This window comes from Chiloscyllium plagiosum, chromosome 1, assembly GCF_004010195.1.
Source record: "Chiloscyllium plagiosum isolate BGI_BamShark_2017 chromosome 1, ASM401019v2, whole genome shotgun sequence".
In the NCBI taxonomy this organism is placed as follows: Eukaryota; Metazoa; Chordata; class Chondrichthyes; order Orectolobiformes; family Hemiscylliidae; genus Chiloscyllium; species Chiloscyllium plagiosum.
The window spans coordinates 123374897-123394724 of NC_057710.1; the positions used below are offsets into that span (position 1 = coordinate 123374897).

At 40.6% G+C, this 19828-nt stretch overlaps 1 protein-coding gene across 5 annotated transcripts in view; it reads left to right on the forward strand.

Moving 5' to 3' along the window:
- Window positions 1-19828, forward strand: part of wdfy3 (WD repeat and FYVE domain containing 3) — a 402022-nt gene that overhangs the window by 100355 nt on the left and 281839 nt on the right. For all 5 annotated transcript variants that reach the window (XM_043696098.1, XM_043696088.1, XM_043696116.1 and 2 more), the window contains 3 exons: window positions 10300-10409; window positions 14393-14554; window positions 18377-18569. In XM_043696098.1, the coding sequence (XP_043552033.1) occupies window positions 10300-10409; window positions 14393-14554; window positions 18377-18569 (465 nt within the window). The remainder of the gene's footprint in view (window positions 1-10299; window positions 10410-14392; window positions 14555-18376; window positions 18570-19828) is intronic.

Genomic DNA, 19828 nt, shown 5'->3' on the forward strand with positions numbered 1-19828 from the left:
GTCGGCATCGGTCAGTACACTGAATATAGGAGTTATGATGTCACGTTGCAGCTATATAGGACATTTTGGTTAGGTCACTTTTGGAATACTGCATCCACTTCTGGCCTCCCTGCTACAGGAAATTTGTTGTTAAACCTGAAAGGGTTAAGAAAAGATTTACAAGGATGTTGCCGGATTGGAGAGTTTGAGCTATAGGAGGAAGCTGAATATTTTTCCTGGACTGTCAGAGGCTGAGGCGTTACCTTATAGAAGTTTATAAAACCATGAGGGGCATGGATAGAATAAATAGACAGGGTGAGAGGGATAAAATACGAAAGGGACCCAAGGGCAGCGTTTTCACGCAGTGGGAGGTGCCTGTATGGAATGAGCTGCCAGAGGGACATGGTGGAGGCTGGTACAATTGCAACAGTTAAAAGGCATCTGCATGGGTACATGAATAGGAAGGGTTTAGAGGGATTTGGGGCAAATGATGGCAGATGAGACCAGATTAATTTAGGATATCTGGTTGGTGCAGACGAGTTGGAACGAAGCGTGCTGTTTCCGTGCTGTACAACTCTGTATGTACAAAACTTGTCAGGCAAGCAAGATGTGCACTGGTGACACAGGCAACAATGAAAATTATTTAAATCAGGAAATACCTGCCATCCCAAGCTGGATCTAGCAATTCTGTTTCATCTAAGAGTAGATTTTTGTACCTCAGCTTAAATGGACTGGTAATGAGGTTTTGCAAATTGGAATACATTTATCAGTTGCGATTTTTAGCTTAGATTTACAACAGTTGTTTATAATTTTGTGCCTGTGAAAATGTTTCAAGCATGGAGTATGACAGTTAAAATGTAAAAGATTTGCACCACTCCCAGTTCACTGTTGCATGTCAAAATCATTGCAAGTATCAAACTAAACTTCTGGTAATTTAGGAGCAAATTACTGGAGATGCTAGAATGTGCACTGAATGCTGGCAATAACAGAGGGTCAGACCACCTTCATGGAGAGAGAGCAAGCTAACATTTCAAATCTAGATAACTTCGGAGATGAAGTGAGAGTAATTTTCTATATGTTAGGAGCACTGTTTGGAAGCCAGCTTCAAATTAGTGATATCCAGATCAATAATCTAGCTTTTTACACTTCTCCGTCACCATTCTTGTAAACCTTGCTTGCAGCATTCTATTAATCAATGAGCAGAAAATCTTCAATTTGTTTTCTCTTCCAACCTTTATAGTCCTCTTTTAATCGACTGGTTCTGATTGTCTAATATATTGCATGTGAAGTTCCCCTACATGTAAGGTTTTGCACTTTTGGTCAATTTTCAAGGCTTTTCAAAAGTTTGCTGTCATGTAGTATTTGGTGCTGAATTCCCAAAGAGTACTTATGGTCAATTATGCAGTAATTGTGTAGCATTTATAAAAATAAATATAGTTTTAATGTCTTTATGATCACTGTCGACTGTGTACACCAGATCATGGTCTGACAGTTGTGCAGTCTAAGGATCATTTTGCCTGCAAGAATTTGGAACAAAGGGTCTGTTTCCATGCTGTATAACTCTATAACTATAATAAACTCCTGAGCTCCACTCTGTCCTTCTTTTCAAATGCTTCCATGACTACCTTTTCCTATTTCTGCTTCAGCTTTACAATCCTACAAGGGTGCTATGCTCCTCCAAATCTTGCTGCTTGAGCATCTTTGATTTTAATTTCTCTTTCCAACATTGGTGTCTCTGCCTTTAGCTTTGAAACAAAAGATGTGTGCAGTTTTACTATTATTGTTCCTGTTTTTGATGCATTAACTCTGTGCACATCCAACCACTTTAAGTGGGCATCCACAATGACTAAGAACCTAAGAAGGGGCGGCGCGGTGGCTCAATGGTTAGCACTGCTGCCTCACAACGCCAGGGACCTGGGTTCGATTCCCGCCTCTGGCGGCTGTGTCGAGTTTGCGCATTCTCCCGGTGTCTGTGTGGATTTCCTCCGGGTGCTCTGGTTTCCTCCCACAATCCAAAGATGTGCAGGTCAGGTGGATTGGTCATGCTAAATTGCTCATAGTGTTAGGTGCATTCGTCAGGGGTAGATATAGGGTAGGGGAATGGGTCTGGGTTGTTTACTCTTCGGAGGATTGGTATGGACTTGTTGGGCCAAATGGCCTGTTTCCATACTGTAGGGAATCTAATCTAATCTAATCTAATCTAAAAGGACCCGCGTAGTCCATGTGTAACTAAGTCCAGGGTTTATCCAGCCACTCTCTCGAATGTGGGGGAGCTGCTGGTGGTCTTTTTTTGTCCTTGTTGGCATTCTGGGTGTTTCCCCACTAACGCAAATATGTTTGTATCCAAAACTGGTCACTAGACATAACGTCTCACCAAGATAATTTTTTTTGTAAACCCCTGGATGACTCTGGAGTTCAGCCAGTATCTCACGGCAACCTTTGCTCGGGAAAATCACTCTTGCTTCCCATAATAATATGCCGCCCTCCATTGTGATCTGGTCTCTCCAGGTCCAAAGGGTTTCAATTCTGATTGTGACAGCCCCTTGGCCTCCCCCATCGCCACAGGCTGTTTGTTTTGAAAGGACTGGATGTTTCTCGTCCAAAGTCTGACATTGTCAGCTGTGACCAGAAACGTGTCCACAAAAAATAAAACTATTACTGATTCTCCCAGTGGGGGCAACATTGCTGGTGGATCTGCCAACAGGAAGCAGCTCAATGCATCCACATTTGTTGCTTGGCTTCCCAGACGGTGTTCCAACTTGTAATTATATGCACTTGGTATTAAAGCCCACTGCTGAACTCTGCCTGAAGCTCTGGGTGGCACTGCCTTGTCCTCTTTAAGTAGACCAAGCAAAGGTTTACGGTCCCTTGTTATTGCAAATTTATGTCTGTAAAATTACTGGTGGAGCTTCCTGACTCCAAATATGACTGCCAAACCATCCTCCTTTACCTGGGCATATTTACATTTTGCATTAATCAAAGTTACGGATGCTACGCTACTGTGCATTCCTCTTCGTTGGGCTACCTATGAGCTAATACTGCCCTGATGCCATGCGGGGAGATCTCAAATGTCAATATCAGTTCTCGCTTGGGATCATAGTGTGCCAAGATCTTCGAGGATAATAGCTGTTTCTTTACTTCACTCAAAGCTACGGCTTAACTGTGTGACCATTTCCAAGGCTGACCCTTTTATAAGATTTGATATAAAAATGCCAGGATGGAAGCCAATTATGATGAACTATTTGTAGTAATTGACGAGCCCAAGGAAAGCTCTAAGCTCCAGTTATGGATGTGGCAGCTGGGGCTCCTTTGATCACCCTCACTTTATCTTCCAACAGGTGTTACCCGGTCTTGTTAACTCTGTTGCCCAAGTAGGTCACTTGGGGTGTCAGGAACATGCATTTTTCCCTTCTAGGGCGTACGCCCAGCTGGATGAAAGGTCTGTGGACCATATCCAATTGCTCCTTATTGGTCTTCCCTGTTGTTCGCACATCCAGATAAATGATGACCTGGGGTAGACCTTGTAAAATTGCACAGGCTGATAGCCAAATGGCAGTCTTGCATATTGGTACAAAGCCTTATGATTACTAATTGTAGCATTCTTACAAGAATCCTTATCTAATTGCAATTACAAGTACGCATAGTTCAAGCCCAGTTTTGCGAAGGAACAGCCTTCCTGACAGTTTTGCGTATAAATCTTCTATGCAAGGGATTAGGTATTTATCTTGCTGCGAAAAGTGGTTTGTTTTTTAAAATCCCCACAACGGTGAGCCGACCTGTCAGACTTCACAATCAGTATAATTGGTGCTGCTTATTCCACAAATTGGGATGGTTTGATGATTCCTTCACTTTTCCAGCCTTCTGATTTCTGCCTCTACTTTTGTCCATAAGGCAGATGGCACTGGGCAGGCCTTGCAGAATCGTGGAATTGCTTCCTGGTCAACATGTAAGGTTGCTTTGGCTCCTTTCGTCCCTAGACCTTCCTGAAAAAATTCTGGGTATGTAATTCGGATTTCACTCAGCAACCATTTTCTAGTCAAAATGTTGAGCCAATCTAGGTGAATCCTTCTCCACCAATTTTGCCCGCTCAAGCTTGGGCCCACGGCTTTTACTACAATCAGTGATAACTGAACCAGCTGCTTCTCATAAGAGACTGGAATTGAAGTTGTACTCTTAATATGTAAAGGTTTCCTGGTATGGGTTCTCGGTTTAGCCAAGATGTTGTGCAAACTTGAGGGTAGGAGTCCAGGGTGAATTGTAAGGACTGATTCTGTGATCACTGAAACAGCCACAGCAGTATTGACATCCATTTGAAGTAGGTGGCCGTCTAACCAGACTTTTGTCTTGCTTGATTCTGATTTGGATGTTGCTAAGCAATTTAACTATTCCAAACCAGATGTAGGTGGATTTTCCACACTCCTGGGTATAGGCCAATGAGTTCTCTTACTCAGTTTAGATCTAGTGGGACTCCTTTGCTGTCTTTCGTCTGCATGCCACCGACAACAACAACAATGGGTTGTCTGCCTGGATTCTGAAGAAAGTTTTAATTGTTTGGCCGAGGTGTGGCTTTGTTTTAAGATTTTGTTGTGGGCTGACCTAGAGGCCCTCTGTTCAGGATATGTCCTGTGTGTGGCTATGCAACTGCCTTCACTCAAGTGGTGTTCCCATCCCTCAAATTGCTGAGTAAAACCAATAGCATTTTGAGTTGAGGGAAGCTTGCGGTCATATTATTCCTTAACTAAATCCAACAACTCTTGAAAGGTTTTAGTATCTGCTGCCTCAAGGAAAATTGGGCTTCTAATAACTGAAAATGATGCGAGTTCACAAACTGTCAGGAGAATTACAAGTTGCTTTTCATCTGCCCGATGTCATTTACCTGGGGAAAAAAAAACATTCTTGACCTATACTGGGTTCAGTTTTCAACAGCAGAATCAAATGAGTCACACTTCCCAAATAACGGCATGATGCCAGAAATGTTCACCAGGCTCAAAGATAGCTGTTGTGAGCAAATTTCTTCAGGAGCGTGCTCTTCTCTTGTCGCCACTAAAATAACTCCACAAAGGCCAGTATCCTGTCACCAAGTCATTCTTTATTTCCAGGTGGAACATCCTTGACACTGATCCAGCTCCCTCAGAACCAGCTGTGAGTGAACAGGATATCTGACATTTTTTTTCATCTGTTAACCAGTGCTTTTTGATTAGGGCTGTTAATCTGGTCCAGTTAGGGAACTCATAGAATGTCCACCTGGCTGCCCTTGTTACAGGCACTATAGGGAGTATTCTTTCACATTGTGTTTTATAGATGATGGATAGGTTTTGGGAGTCGGTAGGTGAGTTACTCATAGGATCCCTAGCCTCTGACCTCTCTTGTTACCCCAATATTTGTATGGCTAGTCCACTTCACTCTCAGGTTAATGATAATCTCAGGATGTTGAAAGTTGGTCATTCAGTGATGTTAATGTCATGGAATGGACAAGAAGTGACACTTGTGTATCATGAAAGTTACTTATCACTTTTCAGTGCCAGTGTCGATATTGTCAGGTCGTGCTGTATTTGGATACAAACTGCTTCAGTATCTGAGGAGCTACAAATGGTGGTGAACATTGCGCAATTATCAGTGAATGTCTGTGTTTTTGACGTTATGATGTAGGGGAAGTCATTGATGAAGCAGCTGAAGGTGGTTGGGCCTAGAATATATCCTGAGGAATTCATTCATCCATGCTCAATGACTGGAATGACTGACCTCCAACAACCACAACCATCTTCTGTGTGCCAGGTATGACTCCAGCAAATGGAGAGTTTCCCTCTGATTCCTGCTGACTCTAGTTGAATGTCCCTGGTAGAACCCAAATGGGGCATCAGTGAGTAGGTTATTGCTCAGTGGCTTGATAGTGCTGTTCATGGCCGCTTCCATCAATTTACTGATGATCAAGAGTGAAACATTGGGACATTGGTCCATTGATTTGAATAGGCCTGCAGTTTGTGTGCAGGATGTACTTGGGTGATTTTCCATACTGTCAGGTAGGTACCATTGTTGTGGCTGTGTGCAACAACTTAGTTAGGCATGGGTAAAGTTCAGAAGGACACTTCTTCAGTACAATACTAGGATGTTGTCAGGACCTAAACCTTGCATCAAGTGCCTCCACCTATTTCTTGATATCCAGTGAAGCAGCTTGTATTGGTGTAATCATGGCATGTGTTGCTGGGCACCTTTTAGAGGAACCTGGACTTGGTACCTCTGGCTTAAGATTATTTCAAATGCTTTAGTCTTATTTTTTGATGGCCTTCTCCCCCCAGCATTGAGAATAGGGATATTTTGTGGAGCCACCACCTCAGTGAATTGTTTAATTATCCATCATATTTCTGACTGGGTATGTCAGCGCTGCAGAGCTTAGAACTTGCTTAACCCTGCCTCATTTGCTGTTTATGTTCTTTGAGACACACATCCTGGTTTATATCTTCACCAGGTTGACACTTCTTTTGATATGTCTCGTGCTGCTGCTGCTGGCATGCATTCTGGTGCTCCTGCAATCTTCCTTGGGCCCAATTTACTCCTTGGCTTAATGATAATGTTAGAATGTTGGGGCTGAGATTGGAGTACAATTGTTATACTGATGGCCTGCAGTACCTATAGAATTGCTCGATCTGTTTGGAGTCTTATAGCATTTAGTACCATGATAGTGCCACCCAACACTATCTCGACAAAAATGATGAGGTGGTCACTCTTCTTGATACAGTCATGGACAGATAAACTGAAAGTCATGTTGGTGAAGATGAATTCAAAGCTGGAAATGTGTTGCTGGAAAAGCGCAGCAGGTCAGGCAGCATCCAGGGAACAGGAGAATCGACGTTTCGGGCATAAGCCCTTCTTCAGGAATTCCTGAAGAAGGGCTTATGCCCGAAACGTCGATTCTCCTGTTCCCTGGATGCTGCCTGCCCTGCTACGCTTTTCCAGCAACACATTTCCAGCTCTGATCTCCAGCATCTGCAGACCTCACTTTCTCCTCGAAGATGAATTCAAATATGTTTGCCTCTTGTTCCCTCACCACCTGCCACAGACCCCAGCCAGAGCAATGTGCTTTATGGCTCAATCAGCTTGATCAGTAGTCATAGAGATGTACAGCACAGAAACAGACCCTTCAGTTCAACTCATCCATGCCGACAGATATACTAAACTAATCTAGTCCCATTTGCCAGCACTTAGTCCATATCCCTCCTAAACCTTTCCTATTCCTATACCTAACCAGATGCCTTTTAAATGTCGTAATTATACCAGCCTGCACTACTTCCTTTGGCAGCTCATTCCATACATGCATCACCCTCTGCGTGAAAAAGTTGCTCCTTAGGTCCCTTTTAGAAGGAAACAACACCACTATGGGCCAGAAATAGGCAGGTGGGACTATTTTATTTTGGAATTACGTTCGGCATGGACTGGTTAGACCAAAGGGTCAGTCTCTGTGCTGTCTTCCTCTGACACTGTCTGGGATTGCTCCCCAGGTAGTTCCTTCTTGTGTATTGGTTTCCCATTGGTAGTCATTCCATTTTGAGTTTCGAGGAGCCTTTCAAAATCCATCCCCTGTAGAAGCTCTCATGAAGTGTCATTTAGACTCGAAGCGTTAGCTTGCTGTCTCTTTATGGGTCAATGAAGTGTGGTGCTGAAAAAAGCATAGCTGGTCAGACAGCATCTGAGGAGCAAAAGAGTCAAAGTTTTGGACTTAGTGAGGACTGCAGATGCAGGGCTATCTCCAACTCTGTCTAACCTGCTGTGACTTCTAGCATTTATTGTTGTTGCAACAAAACATGTACAAAGCTGTGCTATAAACCCATCTATATATAAACCCTGTAAGACTTAAGAGCAGAAATTAGGCCATTCAGCCCATCAAGTCTGCTCTGCCATTCTCTGTGAGACCTACTCCAAACATTAAGTATTTGGACGTCACTGACAGGGGATGGATTTTGAAACATCATGAGAGCAAAGTGGTCAACACTTAAGGTACTTCAAAGGGCAAAAATGTCTGGAATTAAAACACAACATCAGAGCCCTGGTCAAGCATGCAGTTTGTATGACTATTGGTAACCTTCCTCAGACTGTAACATTGTCACAGCTTAAACTTGGGTCAGATAATATTAAGGTTCATGTTGAAACTCAATGGAATGATCATCCATTGAGAGAACAATACAAGAGAAAGAAGTATCTGGCAAGAAATCCCAGGCAGTGTTGCTTCTTTTGAAAAGCAAAGAATAAAGAAACGTTTTTGCACAGAAATTGGTGCGTCTATGGAATAAGCTGCCAGAGGAAGTGGTAGAGGCCGGTATAATTCCAACATTTGGATTGGTACATGGATAGAAAAGATTTAGACTTGGGATCAGTGGTGCTGGAAGAGCACAGCAATTCAGGCAGCATCTGAGGACCTCTAAGATTTAGACTTGGCCCATCGCAGGCAAATGCAACTAATTTAGATTTGGAAACTTGGTAGTCATGGATGAGTTAGGCCAAATGGCCTGTTTCCATGCTGTATGATTAAAGCTGTAGTCCAAACCTTGATGGCAACTGATGACAACCCAGACTTTGTGGCTAAAGAGATCACCAAAGTTGTATAGTAAACTGACAAAATTCAACTGTGAGGATAAACGTTATTCATTTACATCTTGAAAGCACTTAAAAACCAATTAATTTAGGAACAAAGGGGCCGCAGGAGACAATATCCCAACCAGCAAAGGACAATATCCTGTCCTGATGTTAAACGTGTACTTGCAAGTTTTACAGAATCATACCATTTCTTCATTAGAGGGTTTGGGTCACTGGGGGATGTGCATGGAGTTCAGGGGTGAATCTGGTGAGGTCACTTTTTTTATTGTTAGCTGGGAGTTTAGATGAGCTTTACATTCCTCTAACTTGGAACTATTCAAATTTTCCACCTCTAATCCAAAGTTGGGGACTTTTACAGAGGATGCCATATGTCTGACAGTTGTTCATTAGAAGTTTGAACTTCTTGAGCACCTCTAATTGGGTTAGATGGTTCGAGACTTCCACAAGATCTTGAAACTTGACTCCTGTTTCCACTTCAGCAATTGTCGCCTTACCAGGAGATTTGGCCCTCCTGTCTTAGGATTCAGTTTAATGTTGCATACTAATCTTTACTCGTAGCTTTCTTGCATCCTGTATTAGCTTTTCAACTTCTTATGCATTACTTGATCTGATATTCCGACTTATTTACCACGTCTTGCTTCTGATCTGTATAATCATTCTTTCTCTGTTTTAGTTCTACTTTAGTATCCCATGTCAGGCATAGCATTTATTATTTGGATGCTCTTCAAAGGAAGGTGAAGAACTGAATAATTGTTCTAACTATAATATAAGAAATATCATCAAATGGAAACCACATGCATGTACAGAAATATTGTACATCTGCAAAAAAAGTTAGTGTGGGTAGAGTATGAGTGAAAGTAGTGTGATATTGTTTTAGCATTAACAGGCGGTGTCTTTTCTTTTAATGAAAGACCATTGATGCCCTATTGAACTAATAGTAACATAAATAGAATGAACAGATGAAATTACAGACTTGAAAATAAGTGGATCCCAATGGAGACTTTTTTGATACCTTCACGCTACCTAACCTTCCTGATGAAAAGGGAGACTGGCAACCATCATAATTCCACGCCCTTGTCAAGGTTGCTATCTAACAACTTTTGAGGAGCTATTCTTTGAGATTTTCTTTCCTTTTGGGAGTTTGATAGAATCTGCTAGAGTTTATCCATTTATGTTTCCAAATTAAGTTACCACCTCAGAAATTGTGACTCCATACCTGCATCTGTCAGACAATAATGCAGATCAGTGACACTTAGGTTTTGACATTTCATTTAAATATTTTCCTATTGGAAAATGAAAAGGCATATAGGTTTCTGGTGTGCATTTTGTTTGTCATAACCACATCAAATATGTGAGCAAACCACTGTCATTGTACCTTCCAGAAAATTTAGTTGTGATGTCAGTACACTGGTTTTATGCTGCTCTCTGTTCAATGCTGTACTGCAATAGAACAACAAAATACTTCACTATTTATTCTTTCCCATAAAGGTTCAATATTTTTATCCTTATGTTACTTTAAAATCTTGTGCTGCAGTTAATTTGTCTAAGTCTGTGTACAGCAAAGCACTGTATAAATGTGGTGTTTTATTTCTAGAATTTGTATTTGTGGTGTTTTTGACAGTATAAATCATTTTGTCAGTGTAATTATCAAACTGTTGGGTCATCCTGTATCCAGTTTTTAATATGTTCCTTGCCACAGTATGTCTATTTATGATTTTCTTCTGTCAACAGAGGCAGCTAGTCGTGCCATTGTTCAATTTCTGGAGATTAATCAAAGTGAAGAATCAAGCAGAGGCTGGATGCTTCTCACTACAATCAACTTACTTGCATCTTCTGGGCAGGTTAGTTGAAACGAAACCTTAGGCATGCTTGGTGTATTAGCTAGCATGGCTAGGTCTTCAAGGTGTTTCAATTAAGTACGAATCCTACAAAATTGTATTCATTGTTTGCTAACTCCTGAACGTGTACAGTATTATGGTTTGCTTGATAGGTATTTGCAATTCCATTATTTTGAAGCTGAATTACAAAATATCACTTCATGTTATATTGTTTTACTCTGAGTTAAGTTTTGTTTTTATACTGAGATCTCTAACTTAATGCTGAGACAAAATGGGAAACAGCATCTTATCTTGTAATTGTCTTTCTACTGCTGTTCTCTTTAAATTTTGTTGTGTTCAATCAATTCTTTCAAGTTACGGTCCATTTTTTTTTAAGTGAGGATGTATGCATTCTCACACCATTGCTTGCATGGTGTCTTTGAGGGTGCTGAGCTGCCACACTCCAGCAAAACTTAGTGGGAACTTTGCTGTCCATTAATCTTTAATTCTTTATGCCTCATTGTTTTAAATTTATTCTCTGTCACCTGTCTTGAATTTTTATTTTCATCTGAGTGAGTTACTTTTTTTTTTAATTCGTGAAAAGCACATTTGTTTTGAGCTAAATCTGTATCACATTGCACTGAATTAAAACTACAATAGCAGTGATTTGTGAATTATTACGAAGGTGTTTTTTTTTCCCCAAGCTGAACTTTCTTAACAGACTTCATGCATGGATTGTTGTCCTAATCAGAAAGGGAAGGTTTTGCAATCATATTGATGTGTAATCTTAGTGTACAACCCATCTTCAAAATTACAATCTGGAGTCAGAGTTGGGCCTGGGTTGAATGGATATTGAAGAAATAGACCTGCACCAAGGCAGCTTTGGTAGTTCTGATGTCTGGAGACAATAGGGAACTTTAGTGATACACTGCAAGAGTAGTGCTGAAAGAATATTCTTGATGCCGGGGAGGTCCAGAACCAGGGGTCACAATCTAAAGTTACAGACTGAGATGAAGAGTAATTTCTTACCCATAATGCTGAGCCTGTGGAATTTCCTACCACAGAGCAATTGAGGCCAAAACATAATATGATTTCAAGAAGAAAGTGGATATACCATTTAGGGCTTAAGAGATCAACAGATATGGGGGAAAGCATTAATATGCTATTGAACATATTAGCCATGATCAGCATGATTAGAGGAGTAGGCTTGAAGGGCCGAATGGGTTACTTGTGCCCCTATTTTCTATGTTTTTTTTTGTGAAGTGGTGGGAATTAACAGTAAAACAAAAGTTAATTGCACTCAGTGTTTCACAGATATGTAATATCAGATTGAAGACCTGAGGTTTGAAAGTGAGAATGGTGTAAACCTTAAGAGGATAAAGACTGAAATGGGCTGACCTTTGACAGCTGAAATTTGATGTGGAGAGGTGTGAAATGATGCATTTTGACAAGAAGGATGAAGAGAAACAATATGAAATAAAGGGTACAATAGTAAAAGAAATGCAGGAGCAGAGAGATCTGAGGTATGTGTATAATCACTGAATGTGGCAGGGCAGGCTGCGAAATTGGTTGATAATTCATTCGTGATTCTGTGCAGGGGCAATTGTGCACGCAGGGCAACTACTTTCCATTTGTAGGAATGATTTATAGATGAATGCGATGGGAATGACATCATGCAATGCTGGTCAAAGTCGGAAGTCTCATGATACCAGATAATCCAATAGGTTTATTTGAAATTGCAAGCTTTTGGAGTGCTGCTCCTTCGTCGGGTGAAGTGAGAAAGAGTGCATTTTCTCAGCCTGTGCTTAGACCCCAACTATGAGACAATGCAACGGAACTACAGCACCTACATGCACATTAAGAACAGGAAACTTAAGAAGCTCAACATCACCAACAGTAGTAACTAAGCCGCTCCCTGTACCACGGTGAAACTGGTACCTCCAGAGGGAAGCCCATCAACTTGTCTGACCTCGCCCTTCAACCAGACAAAATAGAAGTTCTTAGCTGAGGTCTCAATTTCTGCCCCAATACCAAAACTGATCCCGTTGGTTTCGCAGCAGACACTGAGGAATTCATCAGGCAAATGAGGCTCCAGTAATTCTTCCACAAACCCCAAGATGTCAGCAGTAAGCCCAATGAGACAACTGGTGAACTGGAACAGTTCGCACGGAGATCCACAGTATAGCAACCAAAGAAGAAAGAGTCGAATTGGACCCCTCTGGAAGGTTGCTGCTCTAGGCCCGATATGTATGCTTCAACTGGCATCATCACCAGATTTGTCAGCCACGCTCATAAGATAGCCCAGAACATCTCACAAGCAAAAGGCAACTCCTTCATTCCTTCAAGACCAACTGAAACATGGTCATCAAGCCATCAGACAAAGGAGGAGCCATCGTCATGCAGAATATAAATAACGGACTACCGCAAAGAAGCATACTGAAATTGAACAACCAGGAACACTATAGATAATTACCTGCCGATCAAACCAAAGAACACACCCGACAACTCAGCAGACTGATCAAGACCTTTTAGCCAGACCTTCAGAGTACCTTATGTGCTCTCATCCCACGTACTTCTTGCATAGGAGACTACTACTGCCTTCAGAAGAAAGCCAATACACCTTGTTTCAGGCAATGGAATCCTGTATGAGAACCTTTGTCTATGTTGATGGCATCTTGAAACCCATTCTACAAGGAACTCCCTTGCATTTCTATTGCGACACTATAGATTTCTTATAGAAACTCAGAATTCAGCTGACGAAGCTAGTGATTTCAAATAAACCTGTTGGACTGTGACCTGGTGTCGAGTGACTTATGACTTTGTCTAACAGTTCAACACCAGCACCTCCACATCTTGCTATTATGGTTGAAGAGGTATCAATGAAAATATACCCTAATTGATTGAATTCCTAACAAAGTAGGCATAAAGATATCGAGGGCTGAAACTGCACATTTCTTTAAAAATGAAAGGGGAAATGAAAAGGCAACTGAGATTCTGAATTTTATACAAATTGGCATTAAATGTAAGACCAGGATTAAGGATTTGGGGTGGTGAGAGAGGGGCTATGGATGTTGGTGAGGGATTCCAAGTAACGATTTTTGTTTTGAAAACAAACAAGTGGTTAAGTCCTGGTACAAAGCATTTTTCACATCTTGCCAATTCTGCAAAATGTCCATTAACTAAATATTTTTGTTTTCTGTCCCTTGGCCAGCCATCTATTAATTTAGTTCTACTTTAAATACCACAAACAAAATTATGAAAATCAAGAAAGGTAGTTGAGTTGGAGAAAAATAGAATTTGGTTTGTTTTTTTTCCATATTGTTAACTTTATTTGAATGAATTGCTTGACTGAAGGGAGGATACTTCCCCAACCAAAGAGCAAATCAAATGACAAGCGGAATCTTTTCTAATATATACTTAATATATAATAGAAATAATAGTTTTCCTAAAATGGGAATTTTTTATTTCAAAATCAGCATGTTTTTCAGTGTTTTTAGCTGGAAAGGGGTGGTTGTGTTGGAGGTATAATTTGCAATAAAGTTGCCTTCATGCGAAAGAGGTAGATGTTGAGAGACCATGATTAGTGCCAGAAATCTGTTGTCAGAAACTAACCTTGGAAGTGAGGCATAGATAGAAGCTCCAGTGGAGAAGTTATCAATTACAAAGTATGAGCTTTAATTTTTAAAAAAAGATTTTTGCATTAGATGGGTTGTTGAATGAGAACCACATCCAGTGGGTGACCAGCAAGAGATAATTCATTCATGTTCAGTCCAATTTAGTTGTTCTTCTCTTTAAAATGGAATACTATCTGTTTGACCCATGTGATACTAATGAACGAACAGGCTCCTTTGAATGAATTAAGTGGATGAGACCTTAGACCTATGACTTGGTTGAGTACTTTTAGTTTTATTGCTTATAATTACGTTTTGAGGTGTTTGATTTTTTGCCAGATCACAATGTTATTAAATGTGAATTAAAAATCTTTTTTTTTGTTTCATTAATAACAGAAGACTGTGGACTATATGACTACAATGTCTTTGCCTTCCACTCTGGTTAAATGCCTCTATCTATTCTTCGATCTCCCACATGTGCCTGATGCACCTGGAGGGGCACAGACAGATTTACCACTTAGTGAACGGCGGGCACTGTTGCAGAAGGTGTTTGTACAGGTGAAAAATGATTGTGTTTGAATCTACTTAGCATTTTTCCCGATACTCCGTCATGACATAGTCACTGTAAATGGTTTCACCCATTGCTAAGCTAGCTATCCATCAGCTCTGTACTTAACAAATTAAGAGGCGCTCACAGGAGGGAATTGATCTGCTCACACCATGCTAACTCAGTGCTATTACAATTACGCAGCTCTTCATAGATTTTTTTTTCTCTGCCTGATTGCTTTTTACTACTCATCTCAAAAGAGAAATCTTTTCATTAGGACGTTCCATCTCGGAGAAGGCTTCAGGCCAATCCACATTCAACAGCCTGCTCTGAAACCTCTGCTTACACTTTGACAGCAAACTTATCCACAGCAGCTGAGGCAATCCATAGCATTCTCATTCTTTAAATAAAATGAGTTGGGAGACCATGTTGAGGCTGTACAGGACGTTGGGGAGGGCACTTTTGGAATACTGTGTTCTATTCTGGTATCCTGCTACAGGAAGGATGTTGTGAAACTTGAAAGAGTTCAGAAAAGATCTACAAGAATGTTGCTGGGGTTGGAGGGTTTGAGTTGTAGGGAGAGGCTGGATGAGCTCTGGGTATTTTCCCTGGAGCACCTGAGGTCGAGGGGTGACCTTTTTATAGAAGTTTATAAAATCATAAGGAGCATAACCAAGGTCTTTTTCCCAGGATAGCAGAGCACAAAACCAGAGGCATAGATTTAAAGTGAGTGTGGAAAGATATAAAAGGGACCTAAGGGACAACTTCTTCACGCAGAGTTGGTGCGTGTATTGAATGAGCTGCCAGGAGGAAGTGGTCGAGTCTACTACAATTACAATATTTAAAAAGCATCTGGAAGGGTTGAATAGGGAAAGTTTAGAGGTCAAATGCTGGCAAATGGGACTAAATTAATCTAGGATATCTAGTCAGCACGGATGAGTTGGACTGTAAGGTCCACCTCTAGGACCCTAAGACAACCTACAATTGTCATTATAGAAAAGGTTGTTTCACCCTGAGGTTTTTTAAGAATTTCAGGACCCATTTCTACAAATTTGCCAAAAAGTTTCCTGGGGTTCTGCTCTGTGTACAAAGTTTTGTTGAAATTCATACATTAGATTTTGAGATGTATTGCTTACAGACTAACACAAACTATTACCCCTATTCAACTTCAGTTGTGGAGGTCATTAACAGTCTGATCTAAGTTGAACAGTATTCTTTAATTGATTTTGTTTTAAAAGAAAGGTCATGTTCAACTTGCAACATAATTCTATTTCTCTCTTCATAACTGCTGCCAGATCTGTTAAGTTCCTGCAGCAATTTGTTTTTATTTCCGATTCCGAGCTTTTCAATATTGCGTTTTTGATTCTTAAGTGATGGTCGCACCACAATAATGACTGACTGACTTATGTGGCATAATCAACACAATGAGACCTCCCAAGACACTTCATAGAAGTGTAATGAAACAAAGTTTGGTTCTGAGCTGCATAAAGGAAGATTGGGTTGAATTTTGTGGATGGTTGAGTTTCCTGCTCAACCATTAGAAAAGCCAGCATAAAGGAGGACTGCAATGAATTAAAGATTAAAATACAAGATAGAGATATAAAAAGGCATAAAGGAATTTCAGAGCTTGGGGCTAAGGTAACTGAAAGCATAGCTATGAACGGTAGAGCAATTATGAAAGGGAATGTACAAGAGGCCCAAATTAGAAGGATATGTTTGAGTCTGGGTTGCAGGTTATTGCATCAACATAGGGGCAAGACAATGGAGGGACTTCAAACAAACATGAGAATTGTAAAATTAAGATAGCTTAGCCATGAGCGAACAGAGGTCAATGGAACAGGGGTGATGGAGGAGTACTACATGCTGTAAGTTGAGAGGAGCAACAGAGTTTTGAATATCCTCAACTTTATGGAGGCTAGAAAGTAGGAGACCAGCCAGAAGTGCAATGTATTTAAATCTGGAGTTGACAAAAGCACCAATGTGATTTTCAGTAGCAGATAAGCTGAGGATGGTCATTTGGTGGATGTTAGAGGTGGAAATTGGTTGTCTTAGTGATGGCACAGATTCGAGGTTGAAATGCATCTCAGGATCCAATAGGATACCAGTTAGAAATAAGCATGAGAATCGCAAGATTACCATGTGCTTTATCTATTTTAAATGCATTTCCGTGCTAAACACGATGTCATGCTCTAATTTTTCTAACGTTGTATTAGGGAAGCTAAATGGATTGACATGAATCAAAGATAGAAAATGTGATGATTACACTGGTTCTAATATCTCAAAATCATCTGAGAATTTTCTATTGTTTTGGATAGTGATGTGTAAATTGGTTTCTCCCCTTAAACTTTAAATGCACCTATTTATGAACCCAACAAAGGTCAGCCAACTTTTCAGAAAGCTTTGGAACCACCAAAAATTATCATCAATCTATATTTGAGAAAGATTTATACCATCATTCTGGTGTCGAAGTGAATCTCAGTCAGAGGTGGAAGTAGCAGTACTAACCATTTCCACACCACCACCAGCGCAGTCCAGTTTTGCACCTTAAGTGAAACTGTTTATTTTTCCACAGAATCGTGTAGAAAGTTTAAATCGTGTTCAAACAATATTTGTATTTGCAGCAGTTCTTCAAGCAGCATTACCAGTGACAATCTCCTGCTTTTTCTTCATAGTCTTGCACACTATTTCTATGCAAATAATCATCAACTTCTCTCTTGAATGCCTCAATTTCTTGGGAAAGTTTGAAGAGCTAGCACTCATCAATGTGCTACATTTCCAGGTGTTTCTCCTGTACAAAATAATGTAGAATAGCATTTTTTGTTAACTGAATAATTCCTGCATTGATAGAATCAAAAAACTGCCAGATATTGGATCTGCTTATAACTTCAAAGGTATCTGGGGAACAATTATGACTGAAAGAAGGCACTGCTGGCTCGATTTTCATCTCAGATCTCACTAAATCAGTTAGTTTGTGTTTTGGTCAAACCTATCAACCTTAGTCCAAAATGAGTGCTGCTAATTATTGAAGTAATAAGCAAATTGTGTTTTATTAATGACTGTGGTACGACTTGAATAAAGGTATAATTAAAAAAAATCCCATGATTGTGAGTGATGATTTGATGATTGCTGAATTACTCAGCTTTTCAGCATTCATAAAGCAATTGTTCTGAAAGGTTAACAGTTGTATGAAGGTTGACAATGACCAACATTATATAAAATTCAATTTTATAATATTTTTAGAATACTGTGTACATTTCTGGTAACCCTTTTCTAGGAAACTTGTTGTTAAACCTGAGAGGATGCTGAAAAGATTTACAAGGATGTTGCTGGGACTGAAGGGTTTCAGTTGTAAGAGAGAGGCTGAATTGACACGGGCTTTTTTCCCTGGAATGTTGGAGGCTGTAGGGTGACCCAGAGGTTTAGAAAATCATGAGGGGCATAGATAGTGTCAGTGATCAAGGTCTTTTTCCTGTGTGTAGGGTGGGGGGTGAGTAGGGAAGACTCCAAAAGTGAGGGCATTGGTTTCAGCTGAGCAGGGGAAAATTTAAAAAGGAATGAAGGGGTAACTTTTTCACGCAGAGGGTGGTGCGTTATGGACCGAGCTGCCAGAGAAAGTGTGGAAACAGGTGTAATTACAATGTTTAAAAGGTATCTGGATGGCTGTATGAATAGGAACAGGGATATGGGCCAAATGCTATTCAATGGGAATATGTCAGATTGGGATGTCTGGTCGGCACAGACCGAAATTGGACTGAAGGGTCTGTTTCTGTGCTGTATGACTTTAAATGGCCACTAATTTGACATTTAGTTTGTAACTTATTTTTTACTGTTAGATTTTGGTGAAACTTTGCAAGTATGTGTCACCAGCAGAAGAGCTAGCCCAGAAAGATGACCTCCAGCTTCTGTTCAGTGCTATAACCTCTTGGTGTCCTCCACATAATATCCTCTGGAGAAAAAGTGCAGGAGAAGTACTAATGACCATATCTCGCCATGGACTCAGTCTCAATGTTGTCAAGTATATACATGGTAGGTACTTGCAACTTCCTTATGTTATACATTGCGATTGCTTTTCTGCTGACAGCAAGAGTTTTGACTGTCAAAAGTCTTTTAAAATTTTCAGAAGAAAGCCATTTAACATGCTAGTGCCACCAGCCATTTAGAGCTGTTTATGTTAATTTTATTCCATTTTTATTCCATTGCTTTTTCTCATTGACTGTTAACTGATCTTTTTCTTAAATATTATAATTTACTAAGTTTCAGTTGTTGCTTGAAATACTTTCCATTTTGGACGACCATGTGCATAAGAAAAGTCTTTAATTTCCTCCTTTACGCTCCTATTGCTAATTCTTCCTGAGAATTGTGCTTACTGTTAGATTATAAGACCATGAGACATAGGAGTGGAAGTAAGGCCATTCGGCCCATCGAGTCCACTCCGCCATTTAATCATGGCTGGGCATTTCAACTCCACTTACCAGCATTCTCCCCGTAGCCTTGTGACATCAAGAATGTATCAATGTGTGCCTTGAAGCCATTTAGCATCCCGGCCTCCACTGCACTCCATGGCAATGAATTCCACAGGCCCACCACTCTCTGGCTGAAGAAATGTCTCCACATTTCTGTTCTGAATTTACTCCCTCTAATTCTAAGGCTGTGCCCACGGGTCCTAGTCTCCTCGCCTAACGGAAACAATTTCTTAGCATCCACCCTTTCCAAGCCATGTATTATTTTGTAAGTTTCTATTAGATTTCCCCTTAACCTTCTAAACTCTAATGAATACAATCCCAGGATCCTCAACCGTTCCTCGTATGTTAGACCTGCCATTCTAGGGATCATCCGTGTGAATCTCCGCTAGACATACTCCAGTGCCAGTGCTCCTGAGGTGTGGGGCCCAAAACTGGACACAGTACTCCAAGTGGGGCCTAACCAGAGCTTTATAAAGGCTCAGTAGCATATCACTGCTTTTATATTCCAACCCTCTTGAGATAAATGACAACATTGCATTCGCTTTCTTAATCACTGATTCAACCTGCATGTTTACTTTTAGAGAATCCTCGATTAGCACTCCCAGATCCCTTTGTACTTTGGTTTTATGAATTTTCTCACCGTTTAGAAAGTAGTCCATGCTTGTATTCTTTTTTCCAAAGTGCAAAACCTCACATTTGCTTGCGTTGAATTTCATCAGCTATTTCCTGGACCACTCTCCCAAACTGTCTCGATCCTTCTGCAGCCTCCCCCCTTCCTCAGTACTACCTGCCTGTCCACCTAACTTCGTATCATCGGCAAAC